This window comes from Chionomys nivalis, chromosome 8 (assembly GCF_950005125.1).
Source record: "Chionomys nivalis chromosome 8, mChiNiv1.1, whole genome shotgun sequence".
NCBI classification, from domain to species: Eukaryota; Metazoa; Chordata; class Mammalia; order Rodentia; family Cricetidae; genus Chionomys; species Chionomys nivalis.
The window spans coordinates 93,761,480-93,781,378 of NC_080093.1; the positions used below are offsets into that span (position 1 = coordinate 93,761,480).

Here is a 19,899-nt window from a genome sequence, read left to right on the forward strand (position 1 = left end):
TAAATCATCCATAATTTATTGGGTATTTGGATATTTGATAAAGATTGTAGTCTACAACAATTGTATTTAACTTATATTACATGAAGGAAAAAGGAATATGTTTTGACCATATACATATACATGAACATGAAATAATGCAATATTAGTGTAATATATCTTTCTTATAAAAGAGAAAATTGGTAGAGTATTAAGTTTCAAGTTTATCTTAGCTAAAATCTTTCCTTAAACATTTCTACAAAATAAGTGATATTTTATTTATTCTCCTTTAATTTTGTGCAAATACAATGCATATGGATCTATATGTCCTTCAGTTGGTGCATTCTTGTACTTGAGATCCTATAATATGTATCATTTTACATTACCTCATTTCTCTGTAAAAGATTTGAAGCTTCATTTCCATAAAAGTGCTTAGGAGCAGCTCCTGTGACAATCCAACATATTACTGTTTTAAGAAATATCTTAGAGCACAGACCCAGGGTATTCATGACATTTCTTTAGTTCATCCTCACTTTCAGTGCTGTGAGCATCCACATTAGAGAGTTACATGTGTATTGGAGTAAATATTTGAGATAACTCTCTATTTATTGACCTAAGTTTGTTATGTGCTCTGATGTCCTATTATCACATTTACTTTCTAAGGAATACTTGTTACCACTGTTATTAACAAAATATGCACAATAGTGTGAATTCTGTAATCCACTCTGTCATAATGGCAACAAGGGAGACTAGGGTATTGTTTTTTCATTTGTTTAGGAGGAAATAATTTTGATTAATGTCAATAGTTTAATTAACACATACATTAATAAGGTTCTATTCTCTCTATTGGAAACTTGTTTTTATTCTCAAATATTTCAAAGTTGCAGGTTCTATGATTGCCTGAGAAAGAGAAAGAAACAAATATTTCATTCTGTCTGGAAAATTTAGTATTCATGAGATACTGACTAGTTTTTCAATTGATAACAAAATTATACATAGATTACTTTTATTTCATGCTTGGTATACTTTTGAAGCTAGATACTCAAGATCCCATGAAGAGTAATAGTCATGACTGAAATCAAGCATCTAAAACCCTAATCTTGAAGTCAGGGCATAAAACTCAATGAGTAAGCTACACTGCTAATGTGGTACTTAAACATTCTTTGAAATATTGTATTATGATATTTCCCAATTATATAAAAGTAGAGGGTGAATATCTGGCAGGTTGATAATAGACTTTTGTATTCCATTTGCTTGATTTGTGAGTATGGACCTTATTCTTAGTTCTTCTAGGGATATTATAAGTGACCTGAATATGGAACAGAAATTAAGCTGTCTTCAGACCAGTTTTGCTCTAAGCAAGAGACAAAAATCAATGAGAATTCAACACTGTCTACCTTAATTGAACATAACTGTCTTTCTCACTTTTAATGTTGCCATATCACAAGATTTTAGCAGCAACTTCAGATACGCTTTAGTTATGTAATTTCTAAGAAAAAACATTAAGATCGTACTTGTCTGCTTATATCAAAAACATGCCTTACTGAAAGAAAACACCTTCTCTTGAATTTGTTTTGTCTTTACTCCGTAAATGATGGGGTTGAGGGTAGGAGGTACCACCACATAGAGGTTAACAAAGAGAATGTGCATGTGACGGGGTATGCTGTGACCCCCAAAACGATGAGCAAAAACGGTGAAGAGAGAAGGCGTATAGAACAGAAGGATGACACAGACGTGGGAGCCACATGTACCCAGAGCCTTGAGTCGTGCATCTCGAGAAGGAATTCTAAACACTGAACGGAGTATAAGGGTGTAAGAGATGATGACAAGCATAATGTCTATGCCTATGGAAAACAAAGGTACAGTCATTCCATAGTAAATATTGACTTTGATATTGTCACAGGCCAACCTGGCAATGCCCATGTGTTCACAGTATGAGTGATGAATAATGTTTCTGCCACAATAGGTAAGCCGATAGACTAGAAAGACCAAGGGGAAACAGATGAGGAAGCTTCTAGATACAGATGCGATGCCCATTCTGCCTACGACTGCTGGGGTTAGAATGGTGTTGTACCTCAATGGAAAGCAGATGGCCACATAACGGTCAAATGCCATAGCCAGCAGTATGGCAGACTCTGTCACAAACATAAAGTGGAGGAAAAACATCTGAGACACACAACTGGCAAAAGAAATGCCTCCAGCTTGGAACCAGAAGATGGCAAGAACCTTTGGTGTGGTCACTGTAGATAGAATGATATCAGCTAGGGCCAACATGGAGAGGAAAATGTACATGGGTTCATGAAGACTATGATTGGTGAAGATCAGGAATATTAATAGGGTATTGCCTGCAATGGCTACAATGTACATTGAGCAGATGGGGATGGAGAGCCATATGTGAGCATCTTCTAGTCCTGGGATCCCAATCAGGGTGTACCAGATGTCTCTGAGGTTGGTGTGATTTGAAGACATTGCCATCTCTTCTCTGTCCTCAGATACTGGAGCTTAGAACTGAAGAAAAATAGAAATTACAAAAAAATGTTTATTTTTATTAGATTACTATGAAATATCACTTTGTAAAACTTACTACAACAAAAATGGGTTGACACACATGAATCAGTGATTGCTGGCTAAATATTGCTCATTAACAGGAAAATAGAAACTTGTAAGGGCTTGACAAAAGTGATGCTTAAAATGAATAGAACCAAAATTTAAGTTAAGTGAGGTTTAGAAACTTTTATGTTTAACATCAAACATACAAATCCATACATAGGTGAAAGGTTTTGCATATTATAGCTGGCATTGTTCAGTTGCTCCTTTCTTGATTCTTAATCAAAATACTCTTTACTGAAGTTCTAGAATTGCAGGTTCAGGTTAGTCCTCATTGTCTTACTAGAAGCACAACACTCCTGAGCTCTGTGCCTACAATCAGACCTGTAACTAATGCAAACACTTCCATAAAGTGATTGTGTTTTTCCTTATTCTAGCAATGCATTTTTAGAAAGTAATAGAAATGTATGAAATAATTGATTTTCCCAGTCTGGTATTTCTAAGTGTCAAATGGGAATGCCCTTGTTTTCCATGACCACAGTCCACGCTTGTTTCAGCTTGAGCAGCACCATGTTGCCCTATGCAGCGCCATGCAGCATGAGCAGCACCATGTTGCCCTAGGCAGCACGAACTATGCAGCATGAACATTTCTTCAGAACTAACTCAATATACCCTGTCTCCCTATTGTCTAGTTTCTCCCCCAGTGCTCCACCCACACTGATTTTTTTTACGCATTACATCTTCTACATTGTTTTTAAATTTTAGTATTTCTCATTTCCATTTTTGATCAAACATAAAAATAAATAAAGGAAGAATTTATCTCAAAGACAACAATGTGACAAAATAATTAAGTCACAAAAACGAAAGGAATTATTGACCAAACTAAGATCATCTTATGCTAAAGTAATAATCAACTATTATATATAAATTGTATTTGAACTATCTTTCCCCATGGAAGAACTTAAATACATGAATATAAACAAGCACATTTTTAATCAGGCCAGGATAGGAATGGTGGGATATATTCATTTCTGCATTCATACAAGAACTGTAAATGGATAATCTTTATCAAGGGTATTGGCCGTGTTTTTATATTATGTGTTTGTTGTGAAAAATGGATTATAAATGAAAGGTTAAACTTGGAAAGAATAAGAGATGAGTAACAGGCTTCTATCAAGAGTATTCATCAGTGTACACATTGAGACAGAGCTTTAAGAAATAAGTATCAAATTTGATAACTAAGTTGTAAACTTAAAGTTACAGAGTAGGTCTGGAAGATCAAAATTTTTCTGTTTGTTTAGTTTTATATGTCAATTAATTAAATTATTATTTTAGAATATTTTATGAGTTTATTATGTTTTATCATTTCACAGAAGCCTCTTTTTTATTTATTAAAAATTTCTACCTCCTCCCCTTCTTGCATTTCCCTCGCACTTCCCCTACTCCCCCTCCCCCTCCTTCTCCAGTCCTACCAGAAGTCAGGGTGCCAGGCCCTGTGGGAAGTCCAAGGCCCTCCCCCACTCCATCCAGGTCTAGGAAGGTGTGCATCCAACAGACTAGGCTCCCAAAAAGCTAGTACATGCAGTAGGATCAAAACCCAGTGCCATTATCATTCGTTTCTCAGTCAGCCCTCGTTGTCAGCCACATTCAAAGAGTACCTTTGATCACATGCTCTTTCAGTCTCAATCTAGCTGGCCTTGGTGAGCTCCTATTAGGTCAGTCCCACTGTCTCAGTGGGTGGACGCACCCCTTGCAGTCCTTACTTCCTTGCTCATGTTCTCCCTATTTATGCTCTTCATCTGGACCTTGGGAGCTCAGTCCAGTAGAAGCCTCTTTTTTTTCCATTGAGGCAGGTCACACTATCTATATCTGTCAGGCCTGACACTTGCTATGTAGATTCACATGTTTCTTTTTTCTGAGCACTGGGATTAAAGACATGTAGCCCCATGCCTTTCATATAAACCAAATCTTTTCTAATGGAAATTATGCCTTTTTCTTATTCCTTTCCATTCCAATCACATGCCAATATAATTCCTAAACTAAATTTTGTTCTTCATTAATAAATATTGAATTCCATAGTGGCACAAGTATGTTTTGAGCATGTCACTTTTTCCTTTGAGTAAAAAGGCATCAGTCAGCATTGATACAGTGACTGACATTTATTCCTTTTTCCTAAGAGGAGTTGCTAGATAGACTATAGCTAAGCAGAATAATAAACATGACATCACCAATACTACAGAGCAGAAAACTGGGTCTATATAGTCATATAAAATAATGGATTTTTGTGTTAGGTAAATCAGTCACATAAGAAAGTCTATAATTTTCATTCATACCACAAGGACATGTGCACAACCATGTTCATAACAGCACTGTTCATATAGCCAGACCTGGAAATAACCTACATGTCCCTCAATCAAAGAATGGATAAAGGAAATGTGGTATACTTACAAAATGGAGTACTACACAGCAATAGAAAATAATGACATCTTGAAATTTGCAGACAAATGGATAGACCTAGAGAAAAACCATATTGAGTGAGGTAACCCAGAAAGACAAATATAATTTATACTCGTTCGTTCTTAAACCACTTTTAGACATAAAGCAAAGAAAAACCAGCCTACCACAATCTCAGAGAATCAAGAAAACAAAGAGGACCCTAAAAGAGAAACACACGAATCTAAATAGGAAGGAGAAAAAGACGAGATCTCCTGAGAAAATCGGGAGCACAGGGTTTTGGGAGAGCATAGAAAGGGAAAGGTGAGTAAAAGAGGGGAGTGGATAATAATGTATAGTACAATAAAACAATTAAAAAGAAATAAGTGAAAAAAGTAAGGCTATAAATTATCTTGACAAAAACCAACTTAAAAATAGTAATACCATTGACAAATATAAGAAATAAAGTGAGAATTTCAGGAATTAGAAAAATATACATAATTTTATTGAGAAATAATAAAAATATTTTGTTTCTAAAAGTACAAGGTAGATGAATTCAGAAGGATGTTTTAAGTCTCCATGGTACCCTGGAAGGAGAACCCTCTCTTAACTGTATCCACTTTGACTTTCCTATACCATCACTGTTGATGGTGCCCTCCTAATATATCCCTATGGTTCTATCGTGTAGTGTTCCTGCTCTTATTTTGGCTATTACATTACTATTATCATCATTGCCATCATAATCAATCATTATTAGTTTTACCACTTAAATTGTTATATTGAAAATAAGAATGAGGGGACATTATTAAAAAATGGTAGTGTTTATAAAACTTTCAAGGGTTAATGGGGTCAAGCATTTCTGCACTATAAAGAGCACACTTGTACGCATTGGCACAGGAGACCACTTCCAAAATATAACCCCAGCAGTAAGGACACTGAGAGAAACAATTAATAAATGGGACCTCCTAATACTAAAAACCTCCTGTAAAGCAAAGGATATGGTCAACAAGACAAAACGACAACCTACAGAATGAGAAAAGATCTTTACTAACTTCACATCAGACAGAGGTCTGATCTCCAAAATATACAAAGAACTCAAGAAATCGATCATCAAAAGAACAAATAATCTAATAAAAAAATGGAGTAGAGACCTAAACAGAGGACTCTCAACAGAGGAATCTAAAATGGCTGAAAGACACTTAAGAAAATGTTCAACATACTCAGTCATCAGAGAAATGCAAATCAAAACAACTCTGAGATTCCATCTTACAGCTGAAAGAAAGGCCAAGATCAAAAACACTGATGACAATTTATGCTGGAGAGGTTGTGGGGTAAAGGGAACACTTCTGCATTGCTGGTGGGAATGCAAGCTGGTACATCCTGCTTGGATGTCAGTGTGGCGATTTCTCAGAAAATTGGGAAACAACTTTCCTCAACACCCAGTAATACCACTTTTGAGTATATATCCAAAGGATGCTCAATCGTGTCATATGAACATATTGCTCAACTACGTTCATAGCAGCATTGTTTGTCATAGCCAGAACCTGGAAACAACCTAAATGCCTCTTGACCGAAGAATGGAAAAGGAAAATGTGGTACATTTATACAATGGAGTACTACATAGCAGAAAAACATGACATCTTGAATTTTACAGGCAAATGAATGGATCTAGAAAACATCATTTTGAATGGGGTAACCCAGACCCAGAAAGACAATTATCACATGTACTCACTCATAAGTGGTTTTTAAACATAAAGCAAACAAAACCATCCCACAAATCACAATCCCAGAGAACTTAGACAACAATGAGGACCCTAAGAGAGACATTCATAGATATAATCTACATGGGAAGTAGAAAAAGACAAGATCTCCTGAGTAAATTTGTAGTTTCCTTTTTATAAAAATGATGTTTTCTCCTTCCTTGGAAGATTTCCTCCTAATCCATGGTTCCTTATTTATAATCTTCGTTATTTTTTTGAAACACATATATCTAAAGATTTAAAAGCTAATAACTACATATAAGAGAAAGCATACAATATTTATCTTTTGCACTTAAGGTCATGCTCAACTTCCTTAGCGATCAGGGAAATGCAAATCAAGACAACTTTAAGATACCATCTTACACCTGTCAGAATGGCTAAAATCAAAACCACCAATGACAGCCTTTGCTGGAGAGGTTGTGGAGGAAGGGGTACACTCATTCATTGCTGGTGGGAACGCAAACTTGTGCAACCGCTTTGGAAAGCAGTGTGGCAGTTTCTCAGGAAATTCGGGATCAACCTACCACTGGACCCAGCAATACCACTCTTGGGAATATCATACAACAAAAGTATATGCTCAACTGTGTTCATAGCAACATTGTTTGTAATAGCCAGAACCTGGAAACAACCTAGATGCCCTTCAGTGGAAGAATGGATGAAGAAAGTATGGAATATATACATATTAGAGTACTACTCAGCAGTAAAAAACAATGACATCATGAATTTTGCATGCAAATGGACAGAAATAGAAAACACTATCCTGAGTGGGGTATCCCAGACCCAAAAAGAGGAACATGGGATGTACTCACTCATAATTGGTTTCTAGCCATAAATAAAGGACATTGAGCCTATAATTCGTGATCCTAGAGAAGCTAAATAAGAAGGTGAACCCAAAGAAAAACATATAGTCATCCTCCTGGATATTAACCTTCATCAGACGATGAAAGGAGACAGAGACAGAGTCCCACATTGGAGCACCAGACTACAACCCCAAGGTCCAAACCAGGAGCAGAAGGAGAGAGAGCACGAGCAAAGAACTCAGGACCGCGAGGGGTGCTCCCATATACTGAGACAATGGGAATGATCTATCGGGAACTCACCAAGGCCAGCAGGACTGGGTCTGAAAAAGCATGGGATAAAATCGGACTCGCTGAACATAGAGGACAATGAGGACTGCTGAGAAGTCAAGAACAATGACACTGGGTTTTGATCCTACTGCACGTACTGGCTTTGTGGGAGTCTAGGCAGTTTGGATGCTCACCCTGACTACTCTTTGGGCTGATGAGGGAGGGGGACTTGATTGGGGGAGGAAAATGGGAGGCAGTGGGGGGGAGGAGGCAGAAATCTTTAATAATTAAATTTAAAAAAGAGAAAAAAATATTTATCTTTTGTAGTTGGATGTATCTCACTCAGGATAAGCGATTCTAACTTGATCTATTTACTTGAAAATTTCCAAAGTTCATATAAATAAAAACTGAAATACCCAAGTCTTCCTAAAGAGACCTAAGTGAGAAAAAGTTTTGTATAGCAAAACAACTATTTGTTAGAAATGAGGGATCCACGAGATAACAAAATATAGTTTTGTTCCATTTTTCTTAAATAGTACATTGGTATGTAACCAAATAATCCAGGATCAAGGGACAATTCATCAGAGAGAGAGAGACTACTCCACAGGAAGAATACAATTATCTATATATAGAATGGTAATATATGTGCACATGGGTCAGTGATTCTCTGATTCTCCAAGATGGCAGGAATGCCCAGACGTCAAACAGACAAGTGTGCCTTTGGCCAAGGAAACATTTTACCCTATAAACTTGATACTGGTTAGGTAAGGGATTCTGTTTTCACTCCTTCCAATGTGCTTACTCTCATTTATAGTCAGGCCTTCTTACTTAGAGCTTCAGTTCTTAACTCACTCAAGTATCTTCCTCTCAGATGTACTGGGAATCCTGCTTTTAAATGAATGTCTGTCAAAACTCTACAATGAATGGCACTAGGTTTCGATCCTAATACATGAACTGGCTTTGTGGGAGCTTAGCCTGTTTGGACGATCACCTTCCTGGACCTAGATAGAAGTGGGAGGACCGAGTCTCTGCTTGGGATCTCCTGGACCTGCTCTCCCTGCCCCCTATTTCCCTTGGTCCCTGGCTCATTGGGGCTACCAGGAATCCCTGCATAGGTGCTGAGAAGTCCCATCTGGATGGGTGAGTGTGTGCTATCCTGGGGCGGACTGTCCCGGTAGAGAGCACAAACGCTCCCCCCTCCCAGCTCCTGCTGCAAGGCTTTCTTTCCTACACACCCGCCCCCCACCCCCACCCCCAAGCCTGCCTTGTCTGCAAGGTCCTTTACTGTGGAACAGTTTCCTGCCCTTTCACTAAGGCTACCAACCCAGAGCAGTGAGGGCCTGACTAGAGGGCAGGCCTCAAGGTCCCCGCCAGGGAAAGCGGGCCCCTGCTGCTGGGGCTGCAGTCTCTGCTGTGATCTCCTGGACCTGCTCTGCCTGCGCCCTACTTCCCTTAGTCCCTGGCTCATTGGGGCATCCAGGAGTTCCTGTGTAGGTGCCGAGAAGTTTCATCGGGACGGGTGAGTGTGTACTATCCTGGGGCGGACGGTCCCGGTAGAGAGCACAAATGCCCCTACACTAAGGCTACCCAACCAGAGCAGCGGGCAGGCCTCAGCAACCCCCGAAAGGGAGCGCAGGCACCTCCAGCTTGTACTGCAGTGTCGCCTGTGTTCTACTGGACCCCGCCAGACCCCTTGCATTCGGCCTTCTTTATGCGGGTCATTGGAATACCACGCATCCATGTTTTGGTGTTGAGGAGTTCACCTGGAAGGGAACGGTTCCTGCCCCTACACTGAGGAGATACACCTAGAGAGTTAGTCACAGCAAAGACTGGTCCAAGACATCAGGCCTCTCCTGGCTCCATTTGAAGGAAAAGATGGGCAGGCGCCAATGCAAGAATTCCCCCAACAACTTGAAAGGCAACGTGACATCACCAGGATCCAGGAATCCCGAAATGAGAAGTCTAAACCCTAATACAGAAGAATTAGAAGAATTCGACTCAAAAGTGAATTTTATGAAAATAATAGAGGACCTTAAACAGGAGGTGAAAAACTGCCACAACCAATTAGAGATTACAAACAAAAAGGTAGAGGAAATGAATAAATCTCTCAAAGATACCCAAGAAAACCAAGAGAAACAAGAAAAAGTAATCAAACAGGTAAGGGAAACGGTTCAAGACTTGAAGAACGAAGTGGAAGTAATAAAGAAAACACAAACCGAGGGAAGGATGGAGATGGAAAATTTGAATAAACGAACAGGAACTACAGAGACAAGTACCACCAACAGATTACAAGAGATAGAAGAAAGAATCTCAGACACTGAAGATACCATAGAGAAAATAAACACTCTCATCAAAGAAAACAGCATAACCAACAAATTCTCATCACAAAACATTCAGGAAATCTGGGACACAATAAAAAGACCAAACCTAAGAATAATAGGGATAGAAGAAGGAGAAGATCTACAGCTCAATGGTCCAGAAAATATATTTAATAAAATTATAGAAGAAAACTTTCCCAACCTTAAGAAAGATATTCCTTTGAAGGTCCAAGAAGCATACAGAACACCAAATCGACTGGATCAAAAAAAAACATCTCCTCGTCATATAATAATCAAAACACAAAACATACAGAATAAAGAAAGAATACTAAGAGCTGCAAAGGAAAAAGGTCAAGTTACCTATAAAGGTAAACCTATCAGACTTACACCTGATTTCTCTATGGAAACCATGAAAGCCAGAAGGTCCTGGATAGATATACTGCAGAAACTACGAGACCATGGATGCAAGCCCAGACTACTATACCCAGCCAAGCTTTCGTTCACTATAAATGGAGAAAACAAAATTTTCCAGGATAAAAACAAATTTAAACAATACGTAGCCACAAATCCAGCCCTTCAGAAAGTAATTGAAGGAAAATCACAAACCAAGGAGTCCAACAATGCCCACAATAACTCAGACATCTAATGACCCTTCACCAGCACAACTTGAAGAAGGGAAACACACAAACTCTACTACCAAAAGAAAGAAAGAAAGAAAGGAAAAATGACCAGAGTTAACAACCACTGGTCATTAATATCACTTAATATCAATGGACTCAACTCACCTATAAAGAGGCACAGGCTAAGAGATTGGATACGAAAACAGGATCCAACATTCTGTTGCTTACAAGAAACACACCTCAACCACAAAGACAGACATCTACTCAGAGTAAAGGGCTGGGAAAAGGTATATCAAGCAAACGGACCTAAGAAACAAGCAGGTGTGGCCATACTAATTTCTAAGAAAGTTGACTTCAAACTAAAATCAATCAAAAGAGATGGAGATGGACATTTTTACTCATAACAGGAACAATTCACCAGGATGAAGTCTCAATCCTGAATATATATGCCCCTAATATAAAAGCACCCACTTATGTAAAAGAAACGTTACTAAAACTCAAGGCAGTCATCAAACCACACACACTAATAGTAGGAGATTTCAACACTCCTCTCTCACCAATGGACAGGTCAATCAGACAGAAACCTAACAGAGAAATAAGAGGATTAAGGGAGGTAATGAATCAAATGGACTTAACAGACATCTATAGAACATTCCACTCAAATAAGAAAGAATATACCTTCTTCTCTGCAGCTCATGGAACCTTCTCGAAAATAGACCACATACTCGGTAACAAAGCAAACTTACACAGTTACAAAAAAATATCGGTAACCACCTGTGTCTTATCAGATCACCATGGATTAAAGTTAGAATTCAACAACAATGCTATCCCCAGAAAGCCTATGAACTCATGGAAACTGGACAGTCAACTACTGAACCACACCTGGATCAAGGAAGAAATAAAGAAAGAAATTAAAGTCTTTCTTGAATTCAATGAAAACGAAGACTCAACATACTCAAACCTATGGGACACTATGAAAGCAGTGCTAAGAGGAAAGTTCATAGCATTAAGTGCCCACTTAAAGAAAACGGAGAAAGCACACATTGGAGACCTAATAGCCCACCTTAAAGCTTTAGAAAGAAAAGAAGCAGACTCACCTAGGAGAAGTAGAAGACTGGAAATAATCAAATTGAGGGCTGAAATCAACAAAATAGAAACACAGAAAACAATCCAAAGAATCAATGAAACAAAAAGCTGGTTCTTGGAGAAAATCAATAAGATTGATAAACCCCTATCCAAACTAATCAAGCGGCGGAGAGAGAATACGCAAATTAACAAAATCAGAAACGAAAAGGGAGACATAACCACAGACACAGACGAAATTCAGAGAATCATTAGATCTTACTACAAAAACCTGTATGCCACAAAATTGGAAAATGTAAAAGAAATGGACACTTTTTTAGATAAGTACCATATACCAAAGTTAAACCAGGACCAGGTGAACAATCTAAATAGACCTGTTAGTCGCGAAGAATTAGAAGTTGTTATAAAAAACCTCCCCACCAAAAAAAGCCCAGGTCCAGACAGCTTTAATGCAGAATTCTACCAGAACTTCCAAGAAGACCTAATACCTATACTCCTTAATGTATTTCACAATATTGAAACAGAGAAGTCATTGCCAAATTCCTTTTATGAAGCTGAAGTTACTCTGATACCAAAACCACACAAAGACACAACCAAGAAAGAGAACTACAGGCCAATCTCACTCATGAACATCGACGCAAAAATACTCAATAAAATACTGGCAAACCGAATCCAAGAACACATTAGAAAAATTATCCATTATGATCAAGTAGGCTTCATCCCAGAGATGCAGGGCTGGTTCAACATACGAAAATCTATCAATGTAATCCATCATATAAATAATCTGAAAGAAAAAAACCATATGATCATTTCATTAGATGCGGAAAAAGCATTTGACAAAATTCAACATCCCTTTATGATAAAGGTCTTAGAGAGATTAGGAATACAAGGGTCGTTCCTAACTATAATAAAAGCTATTTATAGCAAGCCGTCAGCTAACATCAAATTAAATGGAGAGAAACTCAAAGCTATTCCACTAAAATCAGGAACACGACAAGGTTGTCCACTCTCTCCATACCTCTTTAATATAGTGCTTGAAATTCTAGCAATAGCAATAAGACAACATAAGGGGATCAAAGGGATTCAAATCGGAAAGGAAGAAGTTAAACTTTCATTATTTGCAGACGATATGATAGTGTACATAAGCGACCCCAAAAACTCCAGCAAAGAACTCCTTCAGCTGATAAACACCTTTAGTAGCGTTGCAGGATACAAGATCAATTCATAAAATCAGTTGCCCTCCTATACACAAAGGATAAGGAAGCAGAGATGGAAATCAGAGAAGCATCACCCTTCACGATAGCCACAAATAGCATAAAATATCTTGGGGTAACCCTAACCAAGGAAGTAAAGGATCTATTTGACAAGAACTTTAAGTCAATGAAGAAAGAAATTGAGGAGGATACCAGAAAATGGAAGGATCTCCCTTGCTCTTGGATAGGGAGGATCAACATAGTAAAATTGGCAATTCTACCAAGGGCAATTTATAGATTCAATGCAATCCCCATTAAAATCCCATCAAAATTCTTCACAGATCTTGAGAGGACAATAATCAACTTTATATGGAGAAACAAAAAACCCAGGATAGCCAAAACAATCTTATATAATAAAGGATCGTCTGGAGGCATTACCATCTCTGACCTCAAACTCTATTACAGAGCCTCAGTATTGAAAACAGCTTGGTATTGGCATAAAAACAGAGAAGTCGATCAATGGAACCAAGTAGAAGACCCTGATTTTAACCCACAAACTTATGAACACCTAATTTTTGATAAAGGAGCTAAAAGTATTCAATGGAAAAAAGAGAGCATCTTCAACAAATGGTGCTGGCAGAACTGGTTGTCAACGTGTAGAAGAATGAAAATAGATCCATATCTATCACCATGCACAAAACTCAAGTCCAAATGGATTAAAGACCTCAATATTAGTCTGAACACACTGAACTTGATAGAAGAAAAAGTTGGAAGTACTCTACAACATATGGGTACAGGAGATCACTTCCTACGTTTATCCCCAGCAGCACAGACATTAAGGGCAACATTGAATAAATGGGACCTCCTGAAACTGAGTAGCTTCTGTAAAGCAAAGGACACTGTCACTAAGACAAAAAGGCAACCCACTGACTGGGAGAAGATCTTCACCAACCCTGCAACAGACAAAGGTCTGATCACCAAAATATATAAAGAACTCAAGAAACTAAACTTTAAAATGCTAATGAACCCAATAAAAAAATGGGGCACTGATCTGAACAGAGAATTCTCAACAGAAGAAATTCAAATGGCCAAAAGACACCTAAGGTCATGCTCAACCTCCTTAGCGATAAGGGAAATGCAAATTAAAACAACTTTGAGATACCATCTTACACCTGTCAGAATGGCTAAAATCAAAAACACCAATGATAGCCTTTGCTGGAGAGGTTGTGGAGGAAGGGGCACACTCATTCATTGCTGGTGGGAATGCAAACTTGTGCAACCACTTTGGAAATCAGTGTGGCGATTTCTCAGGAAATTTGGGATCAACCTACCCCAAGATCCAGTAATACCACTATTGGGAATATACCCAAGAGATGCCACATCAAATGACAAAAGTATCTGTTCATCTATGTTCATAGCAGCATTGTTTGTAATAGCCAAAACCTGGAAACAACCTAGATGCCCTTCAATGGAGGAATGGATGAAGAAAGTGTGGAATATATACATATTAGAGTACTACTCAGCAGTAAAAAACAATGACTTCTCGAATTTTGCATGCAAATGGATGGAAATAGAAAACACTATCCTGAGTGAGGTATCCCAGACCCAAAAAGAGGAACATGGGATGTACTCACTCATAATCGGTTTCTAGCCATAAATAAAAGACATTAAGCATATAATGTGTGATCCTATAGAAGTTAAATAAGAAAGTGAACCCAAAGAAAATCATATAGTCATCCGCATGGAGAGGGGGAAGTAGACAAGATTGCAGGGCAAAAACTGGGAACTTGCGGGTGAGGTGGCATGGGGCAAAGGGGAAATGGGATGAGAAATATGAGAAGGGGAGGATGGGAGGAGCTCGGGGGATTGGGATGGTTGGGATATAGGAAGGATGGATACGGGAGCAGCGAAGTATATATCCTATCTAAGGGAGCCATCTTAGGGTTGGCAAGAGACTTAACTCTAGAGGGGTTCGCAGGTGTCCAGGAATATGTCCCCAGCTGGTACCTTGGGCAACTAAGGAGAGGGAACCTGAAATGACCCTATCCTATACTGATGAATATCTTGCATATCACCTTAGAACCTTCATCTGGCGATGGATCGAGGTAGAGACAGATTCTCAATTTGGAGCAAGGTCTGAGCTCTTAAGGTCCAAATGAGGAGCAGAAGGAGGGAGAACAAGAGCAAAAAATCAGGACCACGAGGGATGCACCCACCCACTGTGACAGTGGAACTGATTTATTAGGAGCCCACAAAGGCCAGCTGGTCTGGGACTGAATAAGCAGGGGTTGATTTCGGACTCTCTGAGCATGGCGGTCAATGAAGACTGATGAGAAGCCAAGGACAATGGCACTAGGTTTCAATCCTAATACATGAACTGGCTTTGTGGGAGCTTAGCCTGTTTAGAAGCTCACCTTCCTGGACGTAGATAGAAGACCTTCGTCTTCCCGCAGGGCAGAGAATTTGGACTGCTCTTCAGTATCGAGAGGGAGGGGGAATGGTGTGGAGGGAGGAGAAGAGGAGTGGGGATAGGGGGAGGGGAATGGGGGGAGGGGGCAATATTTGGGAGGAGGGGAGGGAAATGGGAAACGGGGAGCAGATGGAAATTTTAAAAAAAGAATAAAAAAAATAAAATAAAATAAAAGATGCATTGAATGAAAAAAAAAGAAGTGGGAGGACCTTGGTCTTCCCACAGGGCAGAGAATTTGTACTGCTCTTCAGTATCGAGAGGGAGGGGGAATGGAGTGGGGGGAGGAGAAGAGGAGTGGGGATAGGGAAAGAGGAGTGGGGGAGGGGGCAATATTTGGGAGGAGGGGGAGGGAAATGGAAAACGGGGACAGGTGGAAATTTTAATTAAAAAAGAATAAAAATAATAATAATAATAAAAAAAGAAAGTACTGGAAGTGCAGGAATGAATTGATTGTGGAGAGTGTCTTTGATACTGTTACTAAAATAGGATGCTGATGCAATTGGCATAGATAGCATGATTCTCAGAGTCCTTCCCTCAGGCTCTCTTCACTGCCAGTCATTTCATCTGAGTACTATACAGCATCCCTATGCTTCTATGGTAATTTACATCGCCTCTCTCCCTGGGTTACTTCTTTGTTCACTGAAGGTTACAGGCTTCTGTAACTTTGAGAGGAAACATCATAGATAATCACAAGCAGCTCATTTTAAACCTCTAACCCACCTCCCACTGCTAGGCACATCCGTCTTTCACTCATGATCTTTTATTTTTAAAATGACATTGCACTTAAAATTTTTCTCCTCCTATGTTTGTTTTGCTAATTACACTTCCACACTATTTGCTTTCATTTTGTGTCGTATTTTGTCTTTCCAACTACCATCACAATTACATGCTACGACGTGTACAATGTGGCACAAACATGCGAATCAAAGCAAAGCTAATCAACGCAATAAATGAAAATCATAATGACAGTCTCTTAGGAATTCAGCTTTGCCTATCTGGAGAATCATGCTTACTCATTTCACCACGACTTCTCATGTTCCTTTTGCTTTTATTTTTGATGGAACAACAACAACAAAAAAAAAAAACATTTCCCTTTAAATTTCAAAAGAATCTGAAATCTTATAAAACTGAATATAATAAACAAAATTAAACAAAGACTTATGACGTAGAATCATGTAGCTCTCTTTATTTACAGCAAACCCAGATGGTGATTGTCTAGAGTTGAAATGGAAGACTTCCACTCTTCCCTCTATATTTTCACACTTAGAAAGAACTTATTATTGCAAGTTGGGTAAACTTTCTCTTAAGATAGTGTGGGTTACAAAAACATAATCATATTTCATTGAAACCTTCACTTCATTGAAAGAACAGAGTCTGGCCTGGTGTTCTGCTACCATTATCTCAACTGGAAACCATTTCATGAGGGTGAGCCATGCTCCCATCCCTTATCCTGGTGCACATAAATGAACTTTCTTAAAGAAATGCCATAACATGAGCGGGCATGGCAGAAAAAAAATGGCATTTCTTTTTTTAGAAATAAGGAGTGTAGTTAACTTGAAACTTGACATACAGGGGGCCCTGTCTAAAAGTAGTAGTCTTCAGCTCTCTAATATGAGATTCTAGATGTTCTTACCTTTGTTTTTAACTTGGCAACTATGTGCTCTCTGATGCCATGTGAGATAGGTTGTCCCTCCTGGATTTAGGTATATGAACTCACCTAGACACAGGTTATATAGCATTGCCATTCCCAAGATGCATAAACCCCAGTAGAATTGAAGTATCTAGGAAAATTACGGTGGTCTGATGAACTCTGGATCCTTAATTAAGCTAAATACCCAACCAACCAACCAAAACACAAAAGTCAAACAAAAATATTAAAAAAAAATGCTACATCGTGGATTAGGTTCATAGGAAAACTATCATTCAGATGTAGTCTTCAGGGATTAACACATAAATCCTTCCAGCACTAGCAAGCCATACTGTGGATATTCTCACAGAGAGATCTGAAAACATGTTCATCTAAAATATGCTTCTTTTAATATTCATCATGAATAACCAGAAAACAATTGGTCAATGACTATTTCTTAAGTATTTCTCACTTCTGTGACCTCGTTAAAAAAATCTTACCTCTGTTGTTTCTGCAAATTATTGTGTTTCTTGTGTTTTACTTCAATCCTATTTGGAAAAATTACTTATTAAGGTCATGTAGAGTTGGTCATTTTTCTCTTTATAATTGTGAAGTGGTAGGTATTTTTGTCCCTGGCAATTTTCGTACACTCATGCAAGGATTTGGTATCCTAAAAAAGCAGCATAATGTAGTGTAGATTCCTTTTTTTCTTCTTCTCAGAACATGAATTTGTCCTCTTAGATCATCAGCCATGATACTGCTGAGTGATATTTGTATTTCTAAAGCTTATCCACTCCAAACTTATTTCCAGCCTCTAAAAGGCAAAATCCAGAAAATGCCTTCATTCAGACACTTGGGATAGTATTGTCAATGCACAAATTTAGAATTTTGACAAAATGTTGGTGAATAAGATTTAAGAATCTTGTAGAGATGTATGTATTTTCTTTCCTCATTATTGACAACAACCTGACAATAAACACAGTTCACAAGGGGTATTCTTTGTCTGTTTTTCACAAAAATCAACAGTCCTCAATTATCACCTTTTCAGTGAGTAGCAACTCCATGTAAATAATTAAAATATAATTTTGATATACAAAAAGTCAGCAAATAAAATCTTGAATGAAGTATTAGGTGATTAGATATTTGAAAAGAATGAGAGCATATGACAACTAGTGTATATAAGATTCTACAATGTGAAGGAAAACGGCAGGAGTATCTAAAGCCTGGTGGGATAGTGTGATGTTAACACTATGTATCTATTAGGTAAAGGAGGGAATCCACAGAGCTTAAAGTATTAAATTTACTTTTCACTAAAATGTACCCTTAAAATTTCTAAATTAGCAGTGAAACTGTATTTATTCTTCCTTATTTTATGCAAATAAAATAAACACATTTTTTCAGAAAGATATATGCACTCTTATATACAGTATTTATCTATAGTCTCTTGTTTCTCTGAAAAAATATGTTCTTGTGCACACTTAGATAATAATTAATATTATAACAGTTTTATCCTGCTATGGTACAATGTAATTATATTCTAAAAAATTTATCATGAACATTTATATTTTTAGTTCATGTTCACTTTCAATGTCAAACATGAACATATGGACTAGTGAATTTGCTAATGTATTTGTACAAGTGAATATGTAGAGATTCTCTGTATTCAATTGCCCCTCATTTCTAAATATTATCTAATATCCCATCATACTTTCTCTCTGGGAAATATCTGTTATTTTTGCTGCTAATTGTAATGATAGCTCTATGAAAATCTGCAGTTTACAGTGCCTTCAAACCGTGGCCAAGATGGAGAGCTGCTGTCTTCACATTTGTTCACAGAGAAAATTAGGGACTTTGTTCTATTTCAACTGTTGTAATTAATACATGTGTTAATGTGGTTAAGATCACTCTCTGGCCCTACACTGGCCTTCCCCTGTAATTGTCAGATGGATGACTACCTTAACTGTCATCATAGAACTTTTATCCAGTAAATGATAGAAGCAGATGCAGAGACCCACAGATAACAACTGGGACTGTATTGTGGGAAGAACTTCTGTGTATGTGTTGCTTTTATTGGTTAATAAAAAATCTGCCGGGCGGTGGTGGCGCACGCCTTTAATCCCAGCACTTGGGAGGCAGAGGCAGGTGGATCTCTGTGAGTTCGGGACCAGCCTGGTCTACAAGAGCTAGTTCCAGGACAGGAACCAAAAAGCTATGGAGAAACCCTGTCTCGAATAAATAAATAAAGAATAAATAAATAAATAAATAAATAAATAAATAAACAAAAAATCTGCTTTGCCCTATGACAGGGCAGAATAGAGCTAGGTGGGAAAACTAAACTGAATGCTGGAAGTAATTAGGCAGAGTCAAAGAAACTCCTTGTAGCTACCAGGGGAGAAAGACATAAGCCACTAACCAAAATCTTGCTGGTAGGCCATGAGTCTCATGTTAAAATATAAAATAATAGAAATGATTAAATTTAAGATGTAAAAGCTAGATAGTAATACGCTTAAGGTATCTGGCAAAACAGTATTGCAAATAATATAGTTTCTGAGTGATTATTTTGGGTCTGGGCAGTTGGAAACAAATGAGCAACCTCTCTCTACCAACACTTTGTGAGACCAGTTGAAGCAAGGGAGGAACAATAATATGAGCAAAGGGATCAAGATCATGATGGAGAAACTCACAGACATGAGATAGTGGGAGTTCCTTGACTGGACGACAGCTGGGACCTGCACAGGACCTAATTAGGTCCTCTGAATGTGGGTGATAGTTGTATGGGTTGGGCAGTTTGTAGGGCCGCTGGTA

At 38.2% G+C, this 19,899-nt stretch overlaps 1 protein-coding gene across 1 annotated transcript; it reads right to left on the bottom strand.

The window, feature by feature from the left end:
* Window positions 1–1,503: 1,503 nt before the first annotated feature.
* On the bottom strand, window positions 1,504–2,451 carry LOC130880235 (olfactory receptor 52Z1P-like). Its single transcript, XM_057779176.1, has one exon. The coding sequence runs from the start codon at window positions 2,449–2,451 to the stop codon at window positions 1,504–1,506; it is 948 nt and encodes a 315-aa protein (XP_057635159.1).
* Window positions 2,452–19,899: the final 17,448 nt, after the last annotated feature.

Coding starts and splice junctions, on each gene's coding strand:
- LOC130880235 (XM_057779176.1), bottom strand. CDS start 2,451: ATGGCAATGTCTTCAAATCACACCAACCTCAGAGACATCTGGTACACC.